Source organism: Saimiri boliviensis, chromosome 7, assembly GCF_048565385.1.
Source record: "Saimiri boliviensis isolate mSaiBol1 chromosome 7, mSaiBol1.pri, whole genome shotgun sequence".
NCBI lineage: Eukaryota > Metazoa > Chordata > Mammalia > Primates > Cebidae > Saimiri > Saimiri boliviensis.
This window is the reverse complement of record NC_133455.1, coordinates 21,455,197-21,471,956: the sequence shown is the minus strand read 5'-3', so window position 1 is coordinate 21,471,956 and position 16,760 is coordinate 21,455,197. Positions and strand designations below refer to the sequence as shown.

The 16,760-nt window shown below is 50.7% G+C and overlaps 2 protein-coding genes across 3 annotated transcripts in view; both read left to right on the top strand.

The window, feature by feature from the left end:
- ACAD10 (acyl-CoA dehydrogenase family member 10) overlaps window positions 1–3,375 on the top strand; it is a 73,382-nt gene extending 70,007 nt beyond the window's left edge. For both annotated transcript variants that reach the window (XM_074402224.1, XM_039471586.2), the window contains exons 20-21: window positions 1,968–2,045; window positions 2,622–3,375. In XM_074402224.1, the coding sequence (XP_074258325.1) occupies window positions 1,968–2,045; window positions 2,622–2,762 (219 nt within the window). In that variant the 3' untranslated portion in view covers window positions 2,763–3,375. The remainder of the gene's footprint in view (window positions 1–1,967; window positions 2,046–2,621) is intronic.
- Window positions 3,376–11,624: 8,249 nt separating this feature from the next.
- Window positions 11,625–16,760, top strand: part of ALDH2 (aldehyde dehydrogenase 2 family member) — a 39,896-nt gene continuing 34,760 nt past the window's right edge. The window contains exon 1 of the mRNA XM_003932242.4: window positions 11,625–11,831. Within this exon, the coding sequence (XP_003932291.1) occupies window positions 11,718–11,831 (114 nt within the window). The 5' untranslated portion in view covers window positions 11,625–11,717. The remainder of the gene's footprint in view (window positions 11,832–16,760) is intronic.

The following is a 16,760-nucleotide window of genomic DNA, read 5'->3' as shown; positions in this document are numbered from 1 at the left end:
CGAGATTCTTCCTCCTCATTCAGCAAAGCATGAGAGCATGGCTTCTTGACATAATAAATTTTATTTCACCTCCGCTTGGAGCTGTTTGGCAGCTTTTCAAAAAGTGAAAAGGCACGAAAGAGAGGACTGGCCTTTGTGTTTTACTGACCTGGTGAGCTGCTTAGTCCAAGGCAGTGGGTCTGATGGGGCCATGGGGCCTCTGGGCGGCTCTGGGGCCTGTTGGTGGAGGTATTGGGCAACCTAAGAGTAAGTCAGGGAGAAGGGACCCTCTGCTGGCCTTCATCTGAATATTGAATTAGCAAAAATAGAAGCTTATTTTCAAGTGTGACATTAGTCATTAACTAAGGCTCTTTTTTACTTTTTATTTGTTTTTTGAGACAGGGCCTTGCTCTGTAGCCCAGGCTGGAGTGCAGTAGCACATCATGGCTCACTGAAGCCTTAACTTCCCAAGTAGCTAGGACCCCAGGCACACGCCTCCATACCCAGCTAATTCTTTTATTTTTTGTAGAAACAAGGTCTCACTATGTTGCCCAGGCTAACTAAAGCTCTTTCTTTTTTCTTTTTTTTTGAGTCTTGCTTTGTCACCAGGCTGGAGTGCAGTGGCATAATCTTGGCTCACTGCAACCTCTGCCTCCTGGGTTCTGCCTCTGGGTTCTCCTGCCTCAGCCTCCCGAATAGCTGGGATGACAGGTGTGTGCCACCATGCCCAGCTAATTTTTCTATTTTTAGCACAGACAAGGTTTCTCCTTGTTGGTCAGACTGGTCTCGAACTTCCGACTTCAGGTGATCCACCTGCCTGGGCCTCCCAAAGTGCTGGGATGAGCCACCGTGCCTGGCCACTAAGGCTCTAAGTGCCTGTGATGACCAGGTATCATGCCATGTTGACCTTGCTTTGTCCAGCTTTTTGTGGGGCAGCCTTCACCCCCACCCAAGATCCTCAGCTGTCGGGGGCCAACCCAGGCTCACAGTTGCTGGTTCTTTGACTCTGGTGTGCTGGATATGGTGGAGGCTGCTGGGTGTCTCCCTTGAACACCCTCCCCCAGGGCAGATCACTATAGCTCCATTTCCCAGAGCCCTGACTGGCCTTGGTCCACTACTGCTTGGAGGCAGAGCTGGCCATGACCCTGAGCAAAGCACGGCCCTTCCCCTTGTCCCTTCAGTGTGTGCGGACCACATTCTCGTCATCTGGGAAGATGGCCACATTCTCCCAGCACTTGCTTCACATCTTGTGACATAAGATGGTAGTTGTCAACATGGTGCCCTTCATCCGTGGGTGCAGCCTCACCCAGCTCACATCAGGAGACCTTGGGGCTGATGTGGACCCTGGTATTTGACTTACTTCCTCCCAGGAATCTGATCATTCTTCCAAGCTTTCTGCCCCTGCATCTTTTTTTGTTGCTTGTTTTTGTTTTGTTTTGCTTTTGAGAGATGGAGTCTCGCTGTGTCACTCAGACTGGAGTAGAGTGGCACAGTCTCAGCAGCCTCCACCTCCCGGGTTCAAGCAACTCTCCTACCTCAGTTTCCCAAGTAGCTAGGACTGCAGACATGCACCACCACACCCAGCTAATTTTTGTATTTTTTAGTAGAGATGGGGTTTCACTATATGTTGGCCAGGCTGGTCTCGGACTCCTAACCTCAGGTGATCTGCCTGCCTCGGCCTCCCAAAGTATTGGGATTGCGGGCCTGAGCCACTGTGCCTGGCCTGTTGTTTGTTTTTAAGATGGGGGTCTCATTCTGTTGTCCAGGCTTGAGTGCAGTGGTGCAATTTCAGCTCACTGCAGCCTCGACTTCCCAGGCTAAAGCAATTATCTCACCTCAGTCTCCTGAGTAGCTGGGACTACAAGTGCATTGCACTACGCCCAGCTAGTTTTTATATTTTTAGTAGAGATGGGGATTGGGAAGGGGTCTCTCTCTGCCACCCAGGCTGCCCTCAGGTCTTTTATAATCGCATCTCCCCCTCCTTACAGGCTGCAGCCTTGGATATAGCTATGATTAAAATGGTCGCCCCATCCATGGCCTCACGAGTGATTGATCGTGCAATTCAGGTGAGCACAAACCAGGCAGCTGGCTTATTTGAACCATCAATACCAGATGCCAAATTCCCCTGTCTTCAGCCATCTAGCCTGTCATAGACCCTAGCAGATGCCCACTCAGCGTGCGTGCAACTTCCCTTTTCCTCTTCAGAATGACCCAGCAAGGTGGGGAGTGCCATCCTACCCCCATTTTGAAGGTGAGGAAACAGGCACAGAAAAGTAAAGTGACTTGTCCAGGTCACTGAGCTTGTAAGTAGCACCTGACAGTCACATGAACTTGGGTTTTCATAAGCCCAGAGCCCAGGCTCCTCCCCATGCAGGGAGGCTGCCGCCTCAGAGCCTAACCCCCAGCCCCAACATAGGGTAGAAGCTGCCTGTGGAGTGGGCCTGGGGAGTCTGGAGGCTGTGGGATGGTGGATGTGGCCCCATAGAAGCCTTCTAGAATATTAGTGATCATATCACAAAGGTGCCACAGGGGAAGTCCAAGAACATGGCTGTTGCAGGCCATCAAGAACAGGCTGTCATTCCTAGGGCTCTTGGGGACGAGGGCTGACCCAGGGCCACCTCCCTCCACCTTGTGTCTTCCAGGCCTTCGGAGCGGCGGGCCTGAGCAGTGACTACCCCCTGGCTCAGTTCTTCACCTGGGCCCGAGCTCTGCGCTTTGCCGACGGCCCTGACGAGGTGCACCGGGCCACAGTGGCCAAGCTAGAGCTGAAGCACAGTGCTTAGAGCCTTGGGGCTGCAGGGGCCCGATGTCCTGGCTGGGCCAGCTATGCCCAGATCTGTCACTAATGTGCCTTGAAAGATCCAGTGAATGTGGCTCCTGCACCCTGTTCAGCAGCTCTGTCCCAGGACAGTCACCGTGGACTCAAGCTTTCTGGGTCCACAGATGACATCTCTGCAAGAAGCCTGGAGTCTGTTTCAGTTCAGGAGGAGGGGATTTGTTGAGGGCTGAGGGGGTTCCGGGACAAGAGTCTGGAGAGTTAGTCTTAGGCTCTCAGTCTCGGGTTGGCAGGCACAGTCACTTCACTTCAGCCTCTCAGTCACTCTCTCTCTGCCTGTGGGAATCTGGACACATTTTGGGAGGCCTCCCGAGGCTGTGGGCCCTGCTTGCTCTGGCAGCTGCAGGGTTCCTGTCTGGCCTCCCTGGTAAGCAGAGGGGCAGCCACAACAGACGGCGGCCTAGAGACCCAGGGCCAGGGCACCTGGGAAAATGGAATGCAACCCATATTGTGAAGCCACTGGCATCTGATTGTCTCCATTTGTACGCACAGTGCAGAACATTCATTTAAATGTTATTTTGGAAACGAGTTTTGGGGACATGAAAGAATAAGAAAACACATCTCAGAGGCTTTGTGGACTTTCTGTGTCGTACAAAAGGAATAGAATCGAGAGGTTCCCTTAGCGCCTCTGTGCCTCCTCCTGCCTGTGTTTCCTTGGGGTCCAAGCCACCAGTCAGCCCCGTACATGCTGGGAACGCAGAGGCCATGGGTGCTGTAGGCCCGAGTTGGCTGCCTTCCCTCACTGGGTAGCCTGGGGCTGTGTGCTCATACACACTTCACCCCAGGAGCTGGTGTGTGAGGCCCCTGCAGCCTCCATCTCCTCCACCTGCTCCATAGTCAGAATACCTGGGGAATCGGAGGTGGTGGCCCATTCGCCATTACATTTTGGAACGCAGTCTCTTCTCTGAGGAGAGTGGAAATTCTCGCTCACTTGTGGTCTGAGCTCCTTGAGAAATACTGGCCACATGCAGAGATGAGCCGGGGCAGTGAGGACCCAGCCTGCTCATCTCATAACCCGTGGTGGTGTAGCCAAAACCCATCTCAGGTTAGACCAGACGGGCAGGGACCATCCCCCTGGCTGCCACATTGCAGAAGTGATCCTGCGGGAACCGCCTTCCCTGAGAATGGCCAGCCAGGACTGTACCCCTGCAGGACCAGCACCACGAATGAGCCCCAACAGGACCAGCACCATTCATAGGGGCCTGTGAATGGGTTCTTCAGATCCATGTGCCTGGGGGTCTGGGGAGGCAGGGGCCCCTTCACCACACTTGAGAAACTGTTTGTTGCTCAAGGAAGGTGAAGTTAAACCCCAAACGAATGCCTGTCACAAGGCTAGCCACAATGGCCAAGAGCCCAGCAGCTGAGTGCTTGCAGCTGCCTCAGACCTCAGGCGAGAGGAGGGTGTTTTTTTGTTTGTTTTTTTGTTTTTTTTCCCAAAAAAAGGAAGTGATTGTGGCCTGGGCTGTCTCATGGTCCTAAGAACATCTTTCGTGGCCTCTGAGGTTAACCTTGCCTGTTGAGTAGCATGACTGCAGAGAGGAAAATGGGAACCAGGCTGTGGGCGCCTCCCCACATCTCTCTCAGATCCTCTGCCTTGAGGGCCAGAGGCACCAGGGCTCCCGGGAATGCTGCCTGCAGATGGGCAGATCCCCACAGGCCCTCCATCTCCACTAGATCATTCCACCACTGTTGGGAGCCCCAGCTCTGGGCCCACCACGAGGCCAGGCCTTGGGGAATGTGCAAGTGAACAAAACAGGCCAACTGCCGACCTTTGGGGGTTTGCATCTCAAGTTGGGGATAGCAGTTAATGCCCTGGAGGGTGAAGTGAGTGATGGGGCACACACTGCTGGGGCTGGAGGGGAGGGAGGACTCTTTCCAGAAGAGGGGTTTTCACCAAACCTGCCTGACAAGAAGAAAGGGCAGGCCGGGCACAGTGGCTCACACCTGTAATGGCACCCAGGTGGCATCTGGATGCCAAGACCCGTGTTCCCCCAGGGCCTGATTTCATATACTGTCAGATCATTCCAGAACAATCCTACAGAGGCTGAAAAGAGACAGTTCCAGGCAACTTGCCTGAGTGGGGCCCCTTCAAGATGGCAGCTGGGAGTGACACCAAAAGAACAGGCTCCAGTGATCTCTGCCATGTGTCTCCATCACCAAGTCCTCTGGGGCTGTCTGTTACCACCCAGGGCTTCAGAGTTCCCCAGGGATGCCTTGCGGGTGTCAGGGCTGTCACTCGGAGACCCCTCTGGTTATTTCTGCTGCCCTCCCTGCTGCAACATGGGTACAGATTTCTCCCCTCCGTCCATTTTACCAAAATGGATGCGCGTTAGAGGGGACAGATGAGTCCCAGACTCCAGCGGCCTGGAGTCTACACCTGCAAGTAACCTGGGAAAGGGTTTCTTTTAATTAAGTTTACTGGAGAAATGACCCAGGGGATTTTCTATCATCTTAGCATGAGATGGATGTCACAGAGTGGTGAAGAGCTGTCAGAGGTAAAGCTGGACACGAAAGTGTTAAGAGACAGGTTTTAGTTATTTTTCTGAGACAGAGTCTCACTCTGTTGCCCAGGCTGGAGTGCACTGGCACCATCTTGGCTCAACGCAACCTATACCTCCTGGGTTTAAGCGATTCTCCTGCCTCAGCCTCCTGAGTAGCTAGGATTACAGGTGTGTGCCACCACGCCCGGCTAATTTTTATATTTTTAGTAGAGACAGGTGTGGGGAACATTCCCGTGTGAGACCCCCAAAAGGCGTGAGTCTCACTATATGGTGAGTTTGATCCCAAACACAGTTTCCTACTGGAGGCAGTCGAGCTATCGGAAAGAAGGAACTGAAAGATGACTGATCAGTTTCTAATATTAACCACGATATCATTTGGGCCTAAACTATGCGGTGCTGCTAGACCGAGTGACTCCCTACCAGCAACCAGTTTCTGCTTTTAACTTTTATGATTCTTTCTTTAAGAATAGCTTTAACCTTTTCTTTACTTGCATGACTGCCTTGTACCCTAGATAATGGTTTAACGACTTAGCTTGTGACTTTCTGATACTGTTATCTGAACAGAGACCCCTTCTGGAAAAATAGATAAAGTACACCACCTGGTCACTTTTATGAGCTGTGATCATAAACCCCCTGCACAACAAAATGTACTTGTTGGGGTTTGGAGTATGGACTTAAGCATTTGTGTTGAAAGTCTGCAGTTTTTCTTTTTTTTTTTTTTATTGCATTCTAGGTTTTGGGGTACATGCAAAGAACATGCAAGATTGTTGCATAGGTACACACATGGCAGTGTGGTTTGCTGCCTTCCTTCCCCTCACCTGTATCGAAAGTCTGCAGTTTTTCTAGGCCAAGGTTGAGGTCTAGTGGAGATGAGGGCTCAAGGAGGCTGGTGAGAGTGTGGATGGCACAGTGGTGAAGAGCTGTCAGAGGTAAAGCTGGACACGAAAGTGTTAGAGACAGAAGAGGAGAGAATTTTTGTCAGGACTGTGGCTCTGGATTCAAATGGCCCAAATTCAAGTGGGTTTAAATCCCGGCTCTGTGACAGAGCAGCTGGGCAACCTTGGGAAGTGTTCCTTCATCTTAGAGACTTAGATCTCTCATTTTATTTGTTTAAAATTTTTTTAGAGATGGAGGTCCCACCGTGTTGGCCAGACTGGTCTCAAACTCCTGAGCTCAAGCAATCCTCCTACCTCAGCCTCCCAAAGTGCTGGGATTATAAGCATGCGCCACCACACCCAGCTGAATTTCTCATTTGAAAAATGAATAGGCCAGTCCTTGTCTCCCAGAATCACCTGAGGATTAAGTAGGATGACGTGCGGCTTACCATAAGCCATTGCACACCACCTGTTCGTATGTGGCTGGCGCCAGGAGCAGGACCAGCTAAAGAGAAGGCAGCTGTGCTCTCGCTAGGATGCAGGCCTGTGGGGCCTCATCCAGGCTGAGGACCAGCCTGGACCAGCTAGGATGCCATGCTTCCCACACTTAACTAGCAAAGGAATGCCCCTGAGATCAGGTTAAAATGCAGTGTGGTGTGGTGGGCCTGCCTTCCTAACACACTTGCAGGCCATGCTCCTTGTTTTGGGGCCCACTTTGAGAAGCGAGGGTGAGGAGATGGGCTAGACTTCCCTTACCTGATCCCTAGGGGAAGGAGGATGAGTGGATACCACCTGGCTGGAACCATAAGAACTGCTGGGTATTTGGTACATACTAGGTGCCAAGAATTATCTGTATATTATTATTTGTTGTGTTTTGTTTTGTTTTTTGAGACAGAGTCGTCTCACTCTGTTACACAGGCTAGACTGCAGTGGCATGATCTCGGCTCACTCCAGCCTCTGCCTCCCTGGTTTAAGCGATTCTCCTGCCTCAGCCTCCTAAGTAGCTGGGATTACAGGTGCGTGCCACGACGCCCACCTAATTTTTATAATTTTAGTAGAGACGGTTTCACCATGTTGTCTGGTCTGGAACTCCTGACCTCAGGTGAGCCACCTGTCTCAGCCTTCTAAAGTGCTGGGATTACAGGCATGAGCCACTGCGCCCGGCCAGTTATTTTGAACCCTATAACAACTGGCACATCCTTTTTTTTCTGCCCCTGATACAGATGAGACAGAGGTTCAGAGAGGTTGTGCAACTTGCTTAAAATCACACAGCGTGTCAGTGAATTCAAACCTAAATTCCGAAGATCCCAGAGCTCTTTCTACTCTATGGCATGGACCATTAAGATCACCTCCTGAGAGGTGCTGGCTTCCTCACCTGGAAAGGAGGAAGGTGATGAGGCCCACATCACCAAGGAGAGCGTGCTGTGCCTCAAGAAGTTCATGAGTTTCTGATGCTTCCAGAATAATCTCCAGGATGCCCCCTCCCCACTGCCTCTTAGTGGGTCAGGGTCCATTAGGGTGCATCCAACCTGTGGGCCTGGCTGCATGTGAGGTGTTGAGCCAGCTATGTGTCAGTGAGAGAGAGAAAGAGAGAGAGAGTGTGTGTGTGTGTGTGTGTGTGTGTGTGTGTGTGTGTACATGTGCAAATGAGGGCAGAGCTGGAGCTGAAGGCCGACCACATATTTTTCCTCCTACCTGTGAGGGCAGATGTCTTCCTGTTATGGGGCTTTGAATTACCCACCTAACATCATTGCTTGCAACAACAATGAAGAGCTTTCATAGACAGAGTAAATGTCCCAGAACAGGGACTAAAAACAGCCAAATATGTAGAAACTCACCAGTCAGTGACCCTGAAGGAGACCTCAGTCACCAGCTTTGTTAGAGAGCAAGTGGAACTAGGTTTTTTTTTAAAGCCTGAAAACTCATCAGTTGTGCCCTAACAATGAAATGTTTCAGAGTCGTCGAAAGCTAAGAATTTGCACACCTTAGAGGAAGTGATGTGGTTTGAGGTGTTTCCCCGGAAGGCCTCAGCACTATGAGAATGCCTGTGCTTCTGCCGGCCCCATTTCTGCCAGTGAGACCACAGACAAGGGGCAATGAAGAACCAGGAAACAGATGGAAAGAAACGTGTGAGAGAGGAAAGCGCTCAGAGATACTGTCAGGGAGAAACCTAGGTTGAGAGTTAAGTTTTAGTTTCTGCCTTGGAGAGACTGAGCCACAAGGAGCCATAATTATATTAGGGTTTCAGCACATCCAGGTGATCTTGGGCTGCAGTATTTGGTTGCGGACCATGTGAAAGTGGCTGAGGCTGGGTGCAGTGGTTCACACCTGTAATCCCAGCATTTTGGGAGGCCAAGGCGGGTGCATCACTTGAGGCCAAGAGTTTGAGACCAGCCTGGCTAACATGGCGAAACCTTGTCTCCACTAAAAATACAAAAATTAGCTAGATGTGGTGGTGGATGCTTGTAATCCCAGCTACTCGGGAGGCTGAGGCAGGAGAATCACTTGAACCCGGAAGGCACAGTTGCAGTGAATTGAGATGGTACCACTGCACTCCAGCCTGGATGACAGAGAGACTCCGTCAAAAAAAAAAAAAAGGAAGGCTACTGTGGTCAGGGAAGACTTCCCCAGAAGATGGGACTTGGGCTGGACCTCGATAGGGAAGATTTCCTTAAGGAAAGAGGGCAGGATGTGTGTGGGAAGAGGTACACCAAGAGTAGGGCACCAGGAATGAGAGAGCTGCTGGATAGGGTTACAGTGAGCACCATGGACAAGCAAACCAGAATAAATGAACCTGTGGACCAGCGTGTCCTGCACTGAGACATGCACCACGCACACCAGCAGGGATGAAGCACGTTGCTGCACGTGGTATCGATGTACGTGAACGTGGATAAGTCAGCTCATTTTCTCCTCCCCTCCCCACAACCAAGCTTAACTGTTACTCCTGGCTTCCCCATTCTGGGGAACAGCACATGGTAGGAACCTCAACACCCCCCTCCACTCCTCCCTCTCTCTCATCTCCACACAGCTACCTGTCAATTCCACCTTCACACTCTCTCTGCCAACCAGGCCCTCCTCATCTCTCTGCCTCCAGCCTGCCTCCCCTCTAAAACTGAGTTTCCATGCTGTTCCCAAAGGAATCCCTTGAAGGCACATATGCAGCCTCATCACTTCCAGGCTGAAAGATCTTTGTAAGAGAAACATTAGTATAAGCTATTAAGACTTAGGAGAATGCTGGGTGTGGTGGCACATGCCTGTATTTTGGGAGACCAAGGCAGGCTGAGTGCTTGAGCCCAGGTTCAAGTTCACGACCAGTGTGGGCAACATAGAGACCCCATCTCTACAACAACAACAAAAAATTAGCAGGTATATTAGCCCATTTTCATGATGCTGATAAAGACATACCTGAGACTGGGCAATTTACAAAAGAAAGAAGTTTAGGCCAGGCACAGTGTCTCATGCCTGTAATCCTAGCACTTTGGGAGGCTGAAGTGGGAGGATTACCTTAGGTCAGGAGTTTGAGACCAGCCTGGCCAACATGGTGAAACCCTGTCTCTACTAAAAATACAAAAATTAGCGGGGCATGGTGGCACATGTCTGTAATCCTAGTTACTTGAGAGGCTGAGACAGGAGAATTGCTTGAACCTGAGAGGCAGAGGTTGCAGTGAAGCAAGATCTCACCACTGCCCTCCAGCCTGAGTGGCAAAGGGAGACTCTGTCTCAGACAAAAAAAAAAAAAAGGTTTAATGTATGTGTATAGTTCTACATAGCTGAGGAGGCCTCACAATCATGGTGGAAGGCAAGAAGGAACAAGTCACATCTTACATGGATGGCAGCAGGCCAAAAAGAGCTTGTGCAAGGAAACTCCTGTTTTTAAATCCATCAGATCTCATGAGACTCATTCACTATCACAAGAACAGTACAGGAAGGACCCACCCCCATAATTCAATCACCTCCCACTGGGTTCTTCCCAGGACACATGGTAATTGTGGGAGTTACAATTCTAGATGAGATCTGGGTGGGGACACAGCCAAACATTATCCGTCTGGCATTGTGATGTGCACCTATAGTCCCAGCTACTCAGGAGGCTGTGGGAGGTTCACTTGAGCCTGGGAGTTCAAGGCTGCAGTGAGCCATGATTGCCTGGGCAACAGAGCGAGACCCTGGTCTTGAAGGAAAAAAACAAAAAGACTTAGGCGAAAGCTACAGTGATTAAAACAGCGTCATTCTGGCACACAAATAGATCAGTGAAACAGCATATACTGTAGTTCGGAAATCAGAGTCCCACAAAGACAGGAGCCTGGGTCCCTGAGTTCCCAGGTGGAAGAGAATTCCAGGAGTCCCCACCTGTTGGAAGCAACATGAGCAGGGACTTTATTGCATTTGCACTGGAATTCTGGGGCATCTCTTTTACAGACAGTGATTATATTACAGTTCTGCTGTAATACCCGTTTGGCATTGTATTAGCCCTTGAAAGCAAAGCAAAACAAAACTCACACAGTCTGCAGGCCTTCTTTGGCCCTAGAATCCACACCTGGGCTTAGTCATTGTAACTGGGCTTTAGCCAACCTCTCTGGCCTCAGCTCCAGGGGCTCCAGCCACAGCTCCCTGGACACTTGTTGCCTAGATGTGCCCCTTTTCTGTAATTCTCTGCTGTCTAAACGTATCTCTTCTGGCACAGCTCAGTTCCTCTCACCCCCTCCAACGTTTGTTGACATGTATCTGGCTGAAATGCACTCATTTGACCGGGTATCCACTTCCTTTACCAGCCAGTGTCCTCTGTTCCTTCCTGCATGCCCAGGGCCCAACCCCAGGATGTCCCTGGCAAAATCCTTACATCCACCGGAGAAGAGTTAAGAAGCAAATCATGCAAGTCACCCTGTTCTAAGCTCCGAATCACTGCTTCCAAGACCCTCCCTGCCCTGGCCCTGGCCGCCTCTCTCCCCTCTCTCTTCCCTTGTTCACGGAGCTCCATTCTTTCCTTCTTTCCATTTCTCTAACACGTGCCAGGTGGTCCCATCTCCCTTTGCCCTTGCTGTTGCCTGTCATCATTCTGGTCTCACTTGCTACTTCCTGACCACGGTGCTTATAAAAGCAGGGCCCTCCGCCCTACCCATGCCACGCTGTTCATCTCCTTCACCTCTGAAATCATCTTGCCTTTGGGTTTACGGCTGGTCTCTTCCCCTGGACCATCAGCCAGGGAGGTCAGGGTAGCCCTGGCTCCGGCCTATTCACGTTGGGGTCAAAGGCACACATTGGGGGCTCAACCGAGGCGAGCTGTGTTCGCGGGGCCGGGTACTTCCGCACACGCGGAGGGCATTGGCGGGCGCGGAGGCGTCGCGCGAGGCGGTAGGCAACCACCGCACTCTCCCCGCTCCTCCGCGCGCCCCAGCCGGAGGGTGGGGAAACGCGGCCCCGCCCCCGCATTCCCATTGGCGGCCGCGCGGGGCGGGAGCGGGGTCGGCGCAGTGCCCCTGCGCCCCTAGCCCTGCAGTCGGTCCGCTCGCCGTCCTCTAGCCCGCCGCGATGTTGCGCGCCGCCGCCCGCCTCGGGCCTCGCCTGGGCCACCGCCTCTTGTCCGCCGCTGCTACCCAGGCCGTGCCCGCGCCCAACCAGCAGCCCGAGGTGTTCTGCAACCAGGTGAGCACCCCCAGCCCGGCCCGCGCTTTGTTCTCCGGCCCGAGTCTCCGCAGGCCCCTAGAGAGGCCCCGCGCCACCGTGGGCCTCATTTTACCCATCTGGGACTCGAGGGATTTGCAGAGGCTGACCTGGAAGCACACCTGCCCCTTCCTCTTCTGCGAGCATTTTTGCCCCTTCACTACCTCTGACAGTCCCTGTCCCATTTCCCCGTAACTTGAGCCACCTCTCCGTCTTCGCCCAGCCTCCGTCCCTTTTCCAGAGCCAATTCTCCGGGTTCCGTTCTCCCCACAGCCCTTGGCTTCCTGCCCTCTTCGGGTCTGCGTAGGGTCCCCACCATCACCCACTCGGAAGACACGGGCAAGTCCCTCTTTGCAGGAACTTTTCTGTCTTGTCCTTAGTCATCTTCTTTACCCCAACTCATGCCCTCATCCAAGGAATTCAGCAGAGAAAAACAGGAAAGAGGTGATTTGCAGCCAAGGGTCTCCACCTCACCACGGGAGAGGCCACACCAGTGGGCGCTGGGCTTCTTCCATTGCTGGCAGTGGGGAAGCCTGGAGGACCTTCGACCCCTGGGCGCCGACCCCAAGGGGTGTCCGCGGCTTCCAATGCTGGCTCTCTTCGACCAAACCAAGGAGGAGCTTTCCAGGATAAAACCGATTCCCTTGGTCCATTTATTTCTTGCTCAGTCAGTAATACTTTGGAATATTTTTTCTTTTGATCTTTGAGTTTGGGTAAGTGCTAGACTTCACGGAGGCTGAAACTGGTTATGAAAGAGTTTGTTTTGTTTGTGCCAGTGCAAGTTGGCTGCCTTCTCCGACTTCAGCTTTTTCTCCTATAAAATGGAAAGGGGGCTCAGAAGGTGAGGTTCGCACAGGCCCTCATCAACCAGTCACTTCATAGTTAATCACAACTTCTGTCCTCTGCACAGCCTTTGTACCTGGCATTGTTCTAAGCATCTACCTGTTTTGCAGTTTAATGTAATTCTTACAACAGCCTAAGGAGGCAGAGACTGTAATTCTCCATTTTATGGATGAAGACACTGAGTCACAAAGAGGTTTAGTGGCTCAACTGAAGACCAAAGTCAGTGGCACAGTTGGGGTTCACAGCTGAACTTCCAGGAGTAAGTCCCTAACCAGAACATACATAGTTCCCAAGTCAGAGTCTCACTCTGTCACCCACAGCTGGAGTGCAGTGGTGAGATCTTGGCTCACTGTAACCTCCACCTCCTGGGTTCAAGCAATTCTCCTGCCTCAGTCTCCCAAGTAGATGGGATTACAGGTGCCGGCCACCACGCCCAGCTAATTTTTGTATTTTTAGTAGAGACAGGGTTTCACCATGTTGGCCAGGCTGGTGGTGAACTCCTGACCTTGTGATCTGCCTGCCTCGGCCTCCCAAAGTACTGGGATTACAGGTGTGAGCCACTGCGCCCAATCTTCTTTATCATATTTTTTTGATATCATTAAAGTAACACATGGTCTCTGTATAAAAATGCAGAGGACTGACTTAGAACACTCTAGACACAGTCGGCCAAGGTGGTTCATGCCTGTTCACACTTTGGGATGCCAAGGTGGGAAGATTGCTTGAGGTTAGATGTAAGGCTGCAGTGAGCTATGATTGCACCACTGCACTCCAGCCTGGGCAACTGGACAAGAACCCAACTCTTAAAAAAATAATAATAAATAAACCTCTCTGGATACCCTGTTGTACTCCTTCCAAGAGTGCCGTGAACCGGTGGATGTCTCTTGTAGACATGTTTGCATTTACAAGTGCCTACAGACGGAGAGAGAAACAGAGAGAGAGAGAAAGAATGGAAGCACACTAGAATTTTTTTTTTTGAGACAGAGTTTCACTCTTGTTGCCCAGGTGGAAGTGCAGTGGCACAATCTCAGCTCAGTGCAACCTCCGCCTCCTGGTTCAAGAGATTCTCCTGCCTCAGCTTTCCGAGTAGCTGGGATTACAGGCGTGCACCACCACCGCACCTGGCTAATTTTGTATTTTTAGTAGAGATGGGGTTTCTCCATGTTGGTCAGGCTGGTCTCGAACTCCCAACCTCAGGTGATCCGCACACTTTGGCCTCCCAAAGTGCTGGGATTACAGGCATGAGCCACTGCGCCCGGCCAGAATTTTTTTTTTTTTTTTTTAACATAAATGAGATGCAGTGATTTATATTCTGAAGCTCCTCTTCTCACTGAACAGTGTACCTGGGTTATCATTCTGAGTACATTCAGATATTTTTAAATCCTTTCCAGGGACTGCACAGCATTCTACTCTGGCAGCACCGTGCTGGAACCCGCTCTCTTAGAGCCCCCTGGGCTGTATGCAGCTTGGCCTTATTTTTGACTCAGCTGGCAGGAGCTCCAGGGCCTCTTACCTGGGACCTGGGTGCAAACTATTAATAGATTGTACACCTGGACATTTCCCTGGGGTACAGTGGTTCCTTGAAGTTCAGTAAACTGTTCTGGAGACAGTCTCACAAAAGCAGCTTACTAGATTGTCTTTGAAGATGCTTCCTCAGACACTGGGTCTTCTCTCCCGAGAGCATTTGGACGGTTATGGGCACTTGGGAGAAACTTGCTCTACAAGCTGGTCTGCTCACCTAGATAGGGGATAGGCACTTTCTCAACTTTCTGAACCCCCAAAAGATTGTGTGGGATGATTCGGTCCACCTTCCTGTGTCCTCTTGCCTCTACTTGTCCTGGGTGCAGCTGCAAGGTAGTAAACTTCTTGGCTGGGTGAGAAAAGTTCCAGGATGAGTGTTCCTTCCCCCAGCAGGGACCTGTAGTGGGGGCTGATGATGGCCGGGCTCCCTGAAGGGCAGCATTTGTCATGTTTCAGGGACAGATCCCTGTCAACAAAACTGCGATTCATTTTTTCATTCTTTCTTTCTCTCTAACGGGAGAGTCATTGCGGTCTAGAAACACAACTCAAAGGAAAACCCAAGGGGCTGTGGTTTCAGCAAACCATGGCTAGGGCATAGTTCATAATTCCATCTTCACCATCATCAATTCATATTTATTAATAACAAAGAGGAAAATATCATGAGACACCATTTCCTGCCCTGCTCTCAGACTGCATGCCACTCACTAGTTAATGAGCCCTTGGGGAGGTTCATTCATTCGATAGACACTTCCTGTGTACCACCAGTGCCAGTGACCAAAACAGACAGGAATCCCTGCCAAGGGTAGCTGGCATCTTGGGAAGTGGAGAAAGATAAATAAGTGAAATGAATAGTACGGCACAAGATGATCAGTGCTTTGGAGAAAAATAAAGCAGGGAGACAGGGAGAAGGATGGTATGTGCAGTGGTAGACTCTGCACCTCAGCTGCGTCGTCTGTAAAATGGGGTAAAATTTCATCTGCATCACTGGGTTGCTGTGAGGACTAAATGGGGTGAGGCTTCCACAGCCACGGGCAGTGCTGGCCTCATGGCCGCTGGTGCCTCTATATTGATTGCAGGCTTAAGGAGGAGCTAGAATAACAGTGACGCTGTGGGCTTGCAGTGTCTTGTTGATCAAACTCCATTTGATGTGAGTGCTGTTGTATTTACAGTTTGTTTCCTGAAGGGGTGAGCTAGGTTGTGATAAAGTAGAATGGGAGTTTGGAATGAATTAAAACTTGCATCTTTATTCTTACCCTTTCTTTTTGTTTTTGTTTTGAGACAGGGTCTCGCGCTATTGCCCAGGCTGGAGTGTAGTGGTGCTTGCTGTAGCCTCAACCTCCCAGGCTCTGTCAACAAGTTATCCTCCTCCTTCAGCCTCCCAAGTAGCTGTGACTATAGGCATATCCCACCATACCTGACTAATTTTTGTATTTTTTATTTTTTAAATTTATGTATTTGAGACAGACTCCTGTTCTATCACCCAGGCTGGAGTACAGTGGTACGATCTCAGCTTACTGGATACTCTATGTCCTAGGTTAAAGCGATTCTCCTGCCTCAGCCTCCTGAGTAGCTGGGATTACAGGCATGTGCCACCATACCTGGCTAATTTTTGTATTTTTAGTAGAGACGGGGTTTCACCATGTTGGCTAGGCTGGTCTCAACCTCCTGACCTCAGGTGATCCACCTGCCTTGGCCTCCCAAAGTGCTAGGATTAAGGTGTGAGCCACCACCCCGGCCTAATTTTTGCACTTTTTATAGAGATGGGGTTGCACCATGTTGCCCAGGCTGGGTCTTGACTCCTAGGCTCAAGCAATCTTCCCTCCTTGGTCTCTCAAAGTGCTGAGATTATAGGCATGAACCACTGAACTAAAGAGAGAACTGACAGAAAGGCCATTAAGGATGGATGTCCCAAGGCTAGGTGCAGTGGCTCACAGCTGTAAGCCCAGCACTTTGGGAGGCCAAAATGGGAAGATTGCTTAACCTCAGGAGTTCAAGACTAGCCTGGGCAACATAGCAAAAATCTATCTCTGCAAAAACTTTAAAAAATTAGCTGGACATGGTGGTGAGCTCCTGTAGTCCCAGCTACTTGGAAGGCTGAGGCAGGAGGATTGCTTGAGCCAAGGAGTTTGAGGCTTCAAAGAACTTTGATCTTGCCACTGTACTCCAGCCTAGGCAACACTGCAAGTATACATAGGCACTGTACAGAAATGTTCATTGCAACTTCTCTTATGTCAGTAAAAGCTTAAGAAATAAGCCAGCTTGAGTTCCACTGGGAAATAGATGAACACCTGTATTACAGTTATAGGAGGGACTAATTCTCTGCATGCAGCAGTTACAAATCATTGGCTGGACCTGTACGAATAATGTCTCTCAAAAACAATGTGTCAAAGAGGAAAAGTGTCCAGCACTCTACACCATATGAAACCATGAAAACTGTGCAAAACAAAACTTTATATTACATGTAGATAGACGAATCTCTCTCTCTCTCTTTTTTTTTTTTTTTGAGAGGGAGTCCTTGCTCTGTCACCCAGACTGGAGTTCAGTGGTGTG